The following is a 12,695-nucleotide window of genomic DNA, read 5'->3' as shown; positions in this document are numbered from 1 at the left end:
GTGTCTGGTGGGTTCGAAACGCTGACCTTTCGGTGAACAGCTGAGCACTTTAACCACTGTGCCACCAGGGTGCCTTGGCAGATGCATAAGGATTCATTATTCTTTTCTCTTTTCCTATTTTGAAAAAAGTTTTTTTTTTTTAAGTCTGAACATTTTAAAGAAAACAGAATACGATGATCCATGCTACGACATGGATAAACCTCACCGACATGCTAGAAAGCCAGACACAAAAGACCACATGTTGTATGAGTCTATTTCTATGTCCAGAAAAGGTAGATCTGTACAGACGGAAGTAGGTTAGCGGTTGCCAGGGGCTGGGGGTAGGAAGGGAAGTGACTGCAGATGAGCACAGGGATTTTACTGGGATGATGGGGACATTGTAACACTGGGTTATGGTGACTGCACACCTCAGCGAATTTCCTTTAAAAATTGTTGGACTGTACGCTTAAAATGGGTGAATTTTATGGTATGTAAATTGTGCGACAATACAATAAATAAAATAGATAGTATAAAATCGAGAAACTAGAGAGAAAAGAAAACAGAAAACGGGAAAGCATGATCTTCAGTCACGCTACTGGGTTCAAATTCTAGACCTACCATTTACTGGCTGGGTCACCGTGGGCAGGTGACTGAACTCTGTGTGCCTCAGCATCCCCACCTGTGACGTGGAGGTAATAATAGTAGCTGCTTCTTGGCAGTGGCATGAGGATTAACGGAGACTGCAGCACACACAACACTCCCTGGAATGGAGAAAGAGCTCATTAGCATTGGCCGTCACTGCTTCTGTCGGTGGGGAAGTGTGCCCAGGGCGACCAGTCCCTTAGCACCCAGAGAACTGAATCTTCGGCCGTCTTGTACCCGCTTCTCAGACAGGTGCCTGTAACCTGAGAAGCACAGTGTGGGAGTTCAGGGTTCCTGAGGAGTTGAGGGTTTCCTGGGCAGACTCCATGCCTTCCCCATAGACTTGGATGCCCCTCTGTGGCCACCGGCTCTTTCTGTGGCCTGGGGTAGGAGAAGTCTGTGGCCAGCAAGAGCCAGCCCCTCACTTTGCCCAGGGGCCTTGTCAATAGCCCCTTCTCCCTCATCCCCTCTGTCCTAGTCATCCAGCGCTGCTATAACAGAAATACCACAAGTCGATGGCCTTAACAGACAGAAGTTGATTCTCTTGCAGTCCAGTAGGCTAGAAGTCTGAATTCAGGGCTCAGGCTCCAGGGGAAGGCTTTCTCTCTGTTGGCTCTGGAGGAAGGTCCTTGTCATCAGTCTTGCCTATCCTTTTATCTCTTGATAAAGGGATATGTCCTGATAAGGGTGTTACAATCCCACCCTAATCCTCTTTAACATAAAATTACAATCCCAAAATGGAGGACAACCACATAATACTGGGAATCACGGCCTAACCAAGTTAACACACACATTTTTGGGGGGACATAATTCAATCCACGACCCCCTCTATCCCCCTCTTTCTTCATCCCCCAGCACTCCCGGACAAAACTCCAGACCTTCCCTGACAGTTCGTCCTTGGGCAGCTCAAGGATTAGGGAAAGTAAGTTATTAACTTCCCTCCACAAAGGGCTTGACCAGCTGCTAGACATGGGCACCACTTAGCCTGGGGATCGGGCTCAGTCCCCACCCAGCCGAGGGCTCCCCATTAATCTCCTAGCCCCGGACACATGTCTTACGCATACACCATAGCCTGCTAGAGGAGGGGATTTGTTGCTGACCCAAGGCTCTCCAGCCAGGGGAGAGGCTCTAAGCCTCGCCCCCACCTCCCCTTGAACCAACAAACCAGTTGCCATCGAGTTGGCTCTGCCTCATGGTGACCCCATGTGGGTCAGAGTAGAGCAGTGCCCCACAGGGATTGCAATGGCCAATTTTCCAAAAGTAGATTGCCAGGCCTTTCTTCTGGGTGCCTCTGGGTGGACTTGATTCTCTAGCCTTTCAGTTAGCAGCTGAGCGCATTAACCTTTTTCGCTGCCCAGGGATTCCCCTTCCCTTGAACTCCCGGAGAAATCTAAAACCACAGAAGAGAAGGACCAGAAGCCAGCAGCAATATAAGCTGCATTCACCATGCAGCCTCACTGTTAGCCCAGCCTCTCAGGTGCTTGGTCATTGGCGGTGTCCCTGTAGCCCGGACATTTGGACCTTCCCCGAGAGCGGGTTGCATCCCTGTTCCAGGGCACAGAGGGTCTGACGTCCCCTTGCCCTGTGTCTAGGCCCCAAAGGAATGTCCATCAAAAATTCCAGCCAGGAATCCAAGTGGTTGTGTAGGAGCCCCTGACAAACTGCCCCTTGCACCTGCTCATGTCCAGGTGCCATAGAGGCAAAGCAGCACTTACCTGAACCAGGAGGAACGTCCTGCCGGAGACCGCAGACTCCAAGCCGGGTGCTACCCTAGGCTCCATCCAGTGACGTTCTCAATCCACCCCCCAGCCTTTTTATTTTAGAATAACATATTGATTTGTAACAACGCCTAGAACATCTGGTGTTACTTATGGGAACAGAGGATGGCCACATGACCTCATCTCGTGAACCAAATGTGAAACTCACCCCCTGTGTACACTGCTCACTCTTCTGTAGAGCTGCTCACCCCAGTGTACACTTTTCACCCCATGTACACTTCTCACCCCCCTGTACACTTCTCATCTCAGTGTACACTTCTCCTCCCCATGTACACTTCTCAGTCCCATGTACACTGCTCATCCCTGTGTACACTTCTCACCCCGCTGTACACTTCTCACCCCGCTGTACACTTCTCACCCTGCTGTACACTTCTCACCCCCGTGTACACTTCTTATCCCCATGTACACTTCTCACCCCCCTGTACACTTCTCATCTCAGTGTACACTTCTCCTCCCCATGTACACTTCTCAGTCCCATGTACACTGCTCATCCCTGTGTACACTTCTCACCCCGCTGTACACTTCTCACCCCGCTGTACACTTCTCACCCTGCTGTACACTTCTCACCCCCGTGTACACTTCTTATCCCCATGTACACTTCTCACCTCCCATGTACACTTCTCACCCCCCATGTACACTTCTCACTCCTGTGTACACTTCTCACCCCCCATGTACACTTCTCACTCCTGTGTACACTTCTCACTCCTATGTATACTTCTCAGCCCCCATGTACACTTCTCATCCCTGTGTACACTTCTCAGCCCCCTGTACACTTCTCACCCCTGTATATGCTTCTCACCCCCTGTATACTTCTCACTCTCTGTACATTTCTCACTCCATGTATATTTCTTACCCCCCCATGTATACTTCTCACCCCCGTCTACACTTCTCACCTCTGTGTATACTTCTCACCCCCATGTACACTTCTCACCCCATGTACATTTCTCACTCCATGTACACTTCTCACCCGCCATGTACACTTCTCACCCCCGTATACACTTCTCGCCCCATGTACACTTCTTACTCCATGTACATTTCTCACTCCATATATACTTCTCACGCCCCATGTGCACTTTCCACCCCCGTGTACACTCCTTACCGCTCATGTACACTTCTCACCCCTCGTGTACACTTCTCACCCTCTCGTACAGATTCTTACCCCCATGTACAGCTTCTGTCCTTGACGTTCTCAGTAACCCTGCTTTCACAGCAGAGAGTGAATAGGTGTGTCTCTGCTTCGAGGCCTCGGATTATTAGGTGTGGACGGGCCTCTGGCCTTGAGCTGTGGAGGGGACCCTCTGTGATTCACAGCATGCTGTGTGTCTCTGCTTCGAGGCCTCGGATTATCAGGTGTGGACGGGCCTCTGGCCTTGAGCTGTGGAGGGGACCCTCTGTGCGGAGTGCCCTTTGAAACCTCACCTGCTCTCTGAAGGAAGTATGAGTATTGCTGGGAACGATGACTCCCCTGTGATCAGCATGCTCTGCTCATGTGCACTACACCCACTCTGGGCGTCCCTCACTCAGCACAGTCATCCCCTAGGACAGATGGGCTGTGGGGTCATCCTTTTGTGCCTAAATCCTTGTCCTCCAGTCAGGACAACACGGAGGCTGGGCTGTGCAGCCTTCTGCATGGCCCCTTCTTACTGCCTGCACCCGGGCTTGGGGTCTGTGGTCCAGTGCTCCCCTTCCTGACTGAGCCGACCTCACAATACTCCTGGGCCTGCCCACACCTCAGACAGGTCCCACAAGCCCTCAGAACCCCACGATCAGGGGTTCAGTCACTGGCACAGCAGAAGCTGACCCGGCAGCCAACCTCTGTGCAAATGTGGAAGTGGGGGTTTTCCACTGGAGAGGAGGGGAGCCGTTCCACCTCCTCCAGGAAGGCAGCCTTCATGGTACAGAGGGCCTGTGTGGGGAGGGGAAGCACCAGCCTGGAGCGGGCTGTGCTCTGCTCTGCTGAGGGTCAACTCCTGTCAGGATGTCAGCTTTTCACAGGTGTCAGCTCTTTCCAGGTATCAGCTCTGCCTGGGTGTCAGCTCTGCCGGGTGTCCACTCTGACTGACTCTCCGCTCTGCCCCGGGGGTTAGCTCTGCCCTGCAGTTAGCTGTGCCTGGGATATCAGCGCCCTGGCAGGCAGGGAAGGGCTGCTTCATGGAGTTGCAGGTAGGGGAGTCTCTGGTGGTCTGCTCCCCTAGGAAGCTGTGCAGTGGCTGGGCAGTCCCAGAGACCGGGCAGTGGAGCAGGAGGGGTGGGCAACCACCCTCTGCCACTCAGCCTCTCCCTGACCAGGGTTTGCCTGGAGCCCAGAACCAACCACTCTGGGTCAGAGCCACCGTCACACGGCCAGGGGATGCTGCAGGGACACCAGGTGCCTAGCCCTCAGTGTGCTAGCCAGATGGAGGCATGGCACTACCTGGAGTGAGGGTGGGCAGAAATTTAGACATACCCATTAAACAGGTGTAGGGTGCCCACACCCGTGGCAGGGGCACCCTCATCATGGACCGACAAGTCCTCAGTGCATTGTACATCTGGTGTCACGTGATCAGCACCCTTGTGGGCATTTACAAGAATACATGCTCTGATCGTGTACAGGGTGCCAGAGCCAGTGTGAGGCCGGGCGTAGAGGGACGCTCCAGGGAGAAGCCAGCCCCACCTCTGGGGGTGACAGCCTAGGGGGCAGTGAGGGGGCACACCAGCCATGGCCTTTAGAAGATACTTCAGGCTCGCAGGGTACAGGGAACTGGAAGAGGTGGACCCACAGCAAGGTCAGGCCTGCTTCCAGCCTGCCATGGGCCAGAGCCGCAGGGTGTCCCACACGTCCCCTCCTCTGTCTCCTCCTTAGGTGGAGAGGCAGGCGTGGCAGAGACTCGGGGTCTGGGAGAATAGGCCCCCACTCATGGCAGAGTCTGGGAGCTTATCCCAGCCCTCGGCCTTGGTCCCCCTTCTCTGTCAACAGCCACTACAAAAGCTGCTCCCTTGTTAAGTCCCAGGGCTTGTGTGGACACCTTGGACCAGAAGCGTGGAAATGCTTAGAAGTGGGGTCCTGGTGTCGGGAAGAAGGGTGATGGGGGCTGCTTTGTAAACTGTGAAGTGGAGTCCTGGTGTCAGGAAGAAGGGCTGATTGGGGGGCTGCTTTGTAAACTGTGAAGTAGGGTCCTGGTGTCAGGAAAAAGGGGGATGGGGGCTGCTTTGTAAACTGAAGAGAGGTCCTGGCGTCAGGAAGAAGGGGGATGGGGTGAACTGCAAACTGTGAAGTGTGGTTCTGGTGCCAGGAAGAAGGGCTAACAGGGGCCACTCTGCAGACTGTGCAGTGCAGTCTGTGTTGGGACTCCTCCTTTGTCCATACCCCACCCAAGTCATGCTCCATCTCCGGGCTCCCCTTTCTGCCCCCCAGGCCCTCCAGACCCTGGTGCCTCCCAGCCGCTGCTTGCCTGGCTGCTGCTGCCTCTGCTGCTCATCTTGGGGCTGGTCCTCCTGGCCACCGCCTACTTCTTCAGGTAGGAGTGTCCCAGAGACTTGCCCCGACAGGCTGAGAGGAAGTGAGCCACTTGGCAGCAGGCGGAAGGGCGGGCGGGCTGTGAGGGGAAGTGGTGTGGCCAGGCCGAGGAGCCGCTGCTTAGCCATGAGCGGCAGGAAGAGCTTCTCCAGGCTTACCTGGTGGGTACATGTGCCCTGGCCTGGGCTCGCCTGGTGGGTACCTGCGCCCAGGCCCCGGCTGCCTGAGAACCTAGACTTGCTGACAGCTAACCATTCTTGTGCTTCCAAGGTTCCGGAAGCAGCGGAAGGTGGTGGTCAGTGCCAACGACAAGAAGATACCCAACGGCATCCTAGAGGAGCAAGGTGCGGTCACTCGGGCTGGGCACGGGTGGGAGGCACGCTTCCTCAGGCAGGGCACATTTCCTGTCATTGCTGGACGTTTTAAAATCAATTTCACATTCCTCCAGCTTTGCAACTTTTACCTCATTTTACCTGGTGTTATGCCGTCATTTGTTTATAACCAAGAACTTCACCCTTTTATAACGTCACCTCGAGGGTCCTTTTCTCTACGGTGTGAAACAAGTTAGAGCTGTTTTCGTTCGTGGCCTCTCTAGAGAGCCTGTTCATATCCTGTTGTTTTCAGGGAGTTACGGCATATAGCATTTTTTCAGCAAACGCTTTAAACTCGTCCTGAAACAAGACGGTCCAGATTGTAATCTCAAGCACTAAGCTAAAATCCGCACAGTTTTAAGGTCAAAGTAAAAGAAGGACATTGGTTCTGTTAAAGAGTTTACCATTAGCATCTGCGGGAGGCCCTGGGTGGCGAAAATGATTAAGCACTTGGTTACTAACCAAAAGTTTGGAGGTTCGAGTCCACCCAGAGGCATCTCAGAAGAAAGGCCTGGAGGCCTGCTTCCCAAAAACCAGCCATTGAAAACCCTGTGGAGCCCAGTTCTACTCTGACACACATGTGGTCACCCTGAGCTGGAATCAACTCCACAGCAACTGCTTAGAGTTGGTGGGGGCATCTCCACCTTTTCTTTCGGTGTCTCAGTTGGGTTACTGCCTTGTAAATGCTACTCCCAGGGGCACGTTTTTTGTTCTCACACACTGAGGTGGCTGACGAAGGTGTGTAAGGCAGACACTTAAAAGTACCCATTTACACCAGCGACCACAACTTCCTGGAATCAGCCTCCTACTGAACAATGCAGTGGGGACAAATAGAATTTCAAAACTGACCCCAAGATAAAGAGCACACCAGCAACAAAGGACATGGCCCAGACACACGTTGGCACAGACCAACACAGAGTGGGCTGCGCAGCACTTGGGGGACCATGACAGCTTTCTGTGACAGTGCCCCTCCAGTGCCACCTCCCTACCTTACCCTGTCCCCTCCTGCCTCCCTGCCCTGAGCACAGAGGGAAACAGATGTGACTGGGGAATAGCAGAGACCCCAGCTGCACTCATCGTCTATCTCCAGCCAGTAGCTCAGTCGGTGAAGTGTTTGGTTATTTCTAAGAAGTTTCCACAGCTGTGCCCTCTCCATAGGTTTTCAGTGGCTGATTATTTGGAAATAGATTGCCAGGCCTTTCTTCCAAGGCACTTCTGGGTAGACTTGAACCTCCAATCTTTCAGTTAGCAGACCCAGCAGGTGGGAGTACGCCTGTCTGCAGGTGTGACAGCAACGTGGGCACCTTGACCTTGTCGAGGACATCAGCTTCTTGCCCAGGAAGAAGACACATGCTGGGTCTTTGCTTCTTGTCTCTCAGCCTGACATTGTGGAAGCAGTTTGTCCAGGGACACCCTTGGAGCCCCATCCTTCTCCTTTTCAGCACCTGCACCCACTCCCGAACAAGGACAGCTTCTCTTTATTTTCTGGGAGCTCAGTGGATCTTAGTGACCTGAGGGGGACTTGCATCCTAACTGATCCTTAGTCTGCTTCGAGCTTTCACCGAAACCCAAAAACCCACTGCCATCGAGTTGATTCCGACTCATAGCAACCCTATAGGACAGAGCAGAACTGCCTCATAGAGTTTCTAAGGAGCGCCTGGTGGGTTTGAACTGCCAACCTTTTGGTTAGCAGATGTAGCTCTTAACCACTGAGCCACGAAGGTCTCCTGGAAACCTGTGATGAAGTCAGTTACTGAGGAGTGGGCTCTGACGTATGGTGACCCCGTGTGTGCCACAGCAGAACTGCTCCATAGGGTTTCTTTTCTTTTCTTTCCTTTTTATTGTCCAAATAATTTTAAGCTAATCTGGACCAGACTGTGGAGAAGGTCCTGAGGGAAACAGTGCAGCAACACTGCTTTCTCACAGAGAAGTAAAATAGATCTTTTTTGTTGTTGTTGCTGAATAATAGTCTTTTTTTTTTTTTAACATTTTATTGTGCTTTAGGTGAAATTTTACACAGCCAATTAGTTTTCCATTCAGTAATTCACACACAAGTTTTTCCATGAGGTTGGTTGCAGTCCCCACAATGTGTCAGCACTCTCCCCGTTTCCACCCTGGGCTCCCCGTTTCCATTCGTCTGGTTCCTCTGCCCCTCCCTGCCTTCTCATCTTTGCTTTTGGGCAAATGTTGCCCTTTTGGTCTCATGTAGTTGATTGTCCTAAGAGCACATACCTCACGGGTGTTATTGTTTATTTCATATGGCAATCTATTATTTGGCTGAAAGGTGCCCTCCAGGAGTGGTTTCAGTTCCAAGTTAGAAGGTTGTCTCTTAGGGCAGTAATCTCAGAGGTTCCTCCAGCCTCTATCGGACCAGTAAGTCTGGTCTTTTTATGAATTTACATTTTGTTCTACATTTTTTACCCACTCTAACCAGAACTTTCTATCGTGTTCCTGATCAGAGTGGTCACTAATGGTAGCTGGGCACCATCTAGCTCTTCTCATCTCAGGTTAGAGGAGGTTGCAGTTCACGTGGACCATTAGTCCTTTGAACTAACTGCTTCCTTGAGTCTTCAGTTCTCTTCATTCCCCTTTGCTGCAGGCAGGAAGAGACCAATAGTTATGTCTTAGATGGTCACTCACAAGCTTTTTTAAGATCCCAAATGCTACTCACCAAACTAGGCTGTAGAACATTATCTTTGTGAACTGTGGTGTGCCACTTGACCTAAATGCCCCCCAAGACTATGGCCCTTAGCCTTCAGGCCCAGTAGCTCAGTCTGTGAGGTGTTGGATTATATCTAAGAAGTTTCCACAACTGTGCCCCCTCCATAGGTTTTCAATGGCTGATTATTTGAAAATAAACTGCCAGACCTTTCTTCCAAGGCATTTTTGGGTAGACTCGAACCTCCAACCTTCCAGTTGGCAGCTGAGCGTGTTAACCAGGGATACCCACTGTAATTGTTGTTGTCATTAGTTGCTGTCGAGTTGATTCTGACTCATGGTGACCCCATGTATGCAGAGTAGACCTGGGCTGTATAGGGTTCTCAGTCTGTGACCATGACCTTTTGGAAGCAGATCACCATGACTTTCTTCCAAGGCATCTCTGGGTGGGTTTGAACCACCAACCTTTCAGCTAGCAGTCAAGTGCTTAACAGTTTGTGCCACCCAGAGAACCCACATATCATTAGCTCTTCTCTATTTCCAAGGTGGCACAGTGGTTAAGGGCTTGGCTGCCAACCAACAGGTTGGCAGTTCGAATCCATCAGCCACTCCTTGGAAACCCTCTGTTCTTATAGGGTTGCCACAATGAGTCGGAATCATCTCAACAGGAATGGGTTTGGTTCTGGGCTTTCTATTTCCAAAACTGGAAGCCTGTGCTGGTGCTTGTAGCTGCCTTCACTTATCTCTGGAAGGGGCAGGTGGAGGGAAGGAGAGCAGGGTGGGCAGATAAGGAGACTGGGGTTGGTGAAAGCAGGCAGCATAGGTCAGAGGACACCTGTGGCTAGGTGCATCACGAGAGGTGGGGATCAGGACTCAGCTGCTCCCAGCTGTTTAGCTCCGGGCTGCATATTTGACCCGAGTGTCCCTCACTGCAGCATGTCATTTCTTCTGGAATGTCATTCTGGTTCATGAGTCACTCACCTGGCAATGTGGCTAAGCGGCCCCCATGTCTCTGGTCCACAGAGCAGCAGAGAGTGATGCTGCTGAGCAGGTCCCCCTCGGGGCCCAAGAAGTACTTCCCCATCCCCGTGGGCCACCTGGAGGAGGAGATCCGTGTGCGCTCGGCCGACGACTGCAAGCGCTTCCGTGAGGAGTTTAACGTGAGTGTGGGGGACCCCTGTGTTGTCGTGGGGGGACCTGCCAAATACAAAGTCCATGATAGCTCATCCCAGAGACTCAGAACCCTGCCTCAGTTGCCTCAATGTCCCAAAGCGGGAGTCCGAGGAGGCCTGGTATCTGCCGAGTGCCCCTTCCTGAGCCCCCAGTTGAGTCAGTTTCTCGGCGACACACTGTGAGGCCATGTTCTGAAATGGATGTGACGGGAACACAGTCCTCTAGACAGTGTGGAGAAGGGGCAAAGTGCATTGTGAACCCCCAGGCAGAGAGCAATGGAGCCCCCAAACTTCCTCCGATGGGTTCCTGGGGACCTAACTGGAGTGGGGGCGGTCATTCCTCCTCTGCACCCCCATCCCGGCATCCATAGACCAGTCGTGTGGGTGGCCTGGAGGGGACACAGCACTGGGTGGACAGCAGCTTGATGTCTGCTCAACATGGTATAAGCACGAGGCCTCACTAGCTTTCACCCTGCTGCTCTGTGGTGGTTCTGCCCTCACTTGAGCGATGGAGCAGCTGATAGCACAGATCTAGCCAACCGGTGTGCTCCCCTACTACCAACCTGAGTCTCTTCACTCTCACCAAAAATGTCACCAAATATACAAATGTACACTAATGACACCTCCCCATGTGGATGTCCGGTGAATTGTGAATCTGTTATCTGTGTGTATGAGTCTGTTATATGTATTATAAGTACATTTTTTTAATACATATAACGGCCAGGAAGCTGTCTTCCATATTTCTTGGCATAGACGAGTGAGCACCTCCAGTGCTGCATCCGTTTGTTGAAACATCTCAATTGATATTCCATCAATTCCTGGAGCCTTGTTTTTCCTGAACGCCTTCAGAGCAGCTTGGACTTCTTCCTTCAGTACCATCGGTTCCTGATCATATGCCACCTCTTGAAATGGTTGAACATCAACTAATTCTTTTTGGTATAGTGATTCTGTGTATTCCTTCCATCTTCTTTTGATGCTTCCTGCATCGTCTAATATTTTCCTCATAGAATCCTTTACTACTGCAACTCGAGGCTTGAATTTTTTCTTCAGTTATTTCAGCTTGAGAAACGCCGAGTGTTTTCTTCTCTTTTGGTTTTCCATCTCCAGCTCTTTGCACATGTCGTTATAGTACTTTGTCTTCTTGAGCCACCCTTTGAAATCTTCTGTTAACTTCTTTTACTTCATCAATTCTTCCTTTTGCTTTAGCTGCTCAACGTTTGAGAGCAAGTTTCAGAGCCTCCTCCAATATCCATCTTGGTGTTTTCTTTCTTTCCTCTCTTTTCAATGACCTCTCGCTTTCTTCCTGTATGATGTCCTTGATGTCATTCCACATAACTAAGGTGCGCCTGACCCAAGCCATGGTATTTTCAATCACATCATATGCATGTGAAAGCTGGACAATGAATAAGGAAGACCAAAGAAGAATTGATGCCTTTGAATTGTGGTGTTGGCAAAGAATATTGAATATACCACGGACTGCCTGAAGAACGAACAAATCTTTCTTGGAAGAAGTACAACCAGAATGCTCCTTAGAAGCAAGGATGGCGAGACTGCGTCTTACATACTTTTGACATGTTGTCAGGAGGGATCAGTCTCTGGAGAAGGACATCATGCTTGGCAAAGTACAGGGTCAGGAGAAAAGAGGAAGACCCTCAATGAGATGGATTGACACAGTGGCTGCAACAATGAGCTCAAGCATAACAACGATTGTAAGGATGGGCTCAGGACCGGGCAGCGTTTCGTTCTGTTGTGCATAGGGTCGCTGTGAGTCGGAACCAACTTGACGGCACCTAACAACAACAAAAACATACATATAACGGAGCCCTGGTGGCAAAGTCATTAAGAGTTCAGGCTGCTAACCAAAAAGTTTGCCATTCAAATCCACCAGCCACTCCTTGGAAACCCTACAAGGCAGTTCTACTCTGTCCTATAGGGTCACTATGACTCAGGATCGACTCGATGGCAACGGGTTTTTTACATATAACAGATTTACAATTCACAGGACATCAGATAAAAATTTATCTATGTATATATGTGGAAAGAGAGTGGTCTCCTATCTGCTGTCCAGGGCTTATTGAGGATAGTGTTTTGTTTTTGCTTTTGTGTTTAGTAATTTTTACACGCAGAATTCAGTGGCATTGATTACATTATTCATGGTGTCCAGCCATGAAATGGTGTCCATTTCTGAATTTTTCCACCGCCACTAACATAAACTTGGGACTCCCTAAGCAATAACTTCCCCTTTCCCCTGCTAACACGCTTCGGCTTCTCTATATTTGCTTATTTCATGTAAATGGGATGTCTTTGTCACCCAGTGCTGCCATAACAGAAATACCACCAGTGGATGGCTTTAACAAAGAGAAATTTATTTCCTCACAGTAAAGTAGGCTAAAAGCCCGAATTCAAGGTGTCAGCTCCGGGGGAAGGCTTTCTCTCTCTGTTGTCTCTGGAAGTAGGTCCTTGTCGTCAATCTTCCCCTGGTCAAGGAGCTTCTCAGGTGCAGGGACCCCAGGTGGTATGAGGTCCCCCTGTTTCTCTGCTCGCTTCTCTCTTTTATATCTCAAGAGATTGCCTCAAGACACAATCCAGTCTTATAGAT

The 12,695-nt window shown here is 50.9% G+C and overlaps 1 protein-coding gene across 4 annotated transcripts in view; it reads left to right on the top strand.

The window, feature by feature from the left end:
• The window catches only part of PTPRE (protein tyrosine phosphatase receptor type E), a 170,123-nt gene that overhangs the window by 112,711 nt on the left and 44,717 nt on the right, over positions 1 to 12,695 (top strand). For 2 of the 4 annotated variants that reach the window (XM_023559821.2, XM_064269184.1), the window contains 3 exons: positions 5,794 to 5,896; positions 6,166 to 6,239; positions 9,948 to 10,084. In XM_023559821.2, coding sequence (XP_023415589.2) covers positions 5,794 to 5,896; positions 6,166 to 6,239; positions 9,948 to 10,084 — 314 coding nt within the window. Of the gene's footprint in view, positions 1 to 5,793; positions 5,897 to 5,928; positions 6,090 to 6,165; positions 6,240 to 9,947; positions 10,085 to 12,695 lie in introns of those variants that run through there. The other 2 variants (XM_064269183.1, XM_064269182.1) reach the window with 2 other exon arrangements.

Source organism: Loxodonta africana, chromosome 16, assembly GCF_030014295.1.
Source record: "Loxodonta africana isolate mLoxAfr1 chromosome 16, mLoxAfr1.hap2, whole genome shotgun sequence".
Lineage (NCBI taxonomy): Eukaryota > Metazoa > Chordata > Mammalia > Proboscidea > Elephantidae > Loxodonta > Loxodonta africana.
Note: the sequence above shows the minus strand (reverse complement) of the source record. Positions and strands in the feature narration are given on the sequence as shown.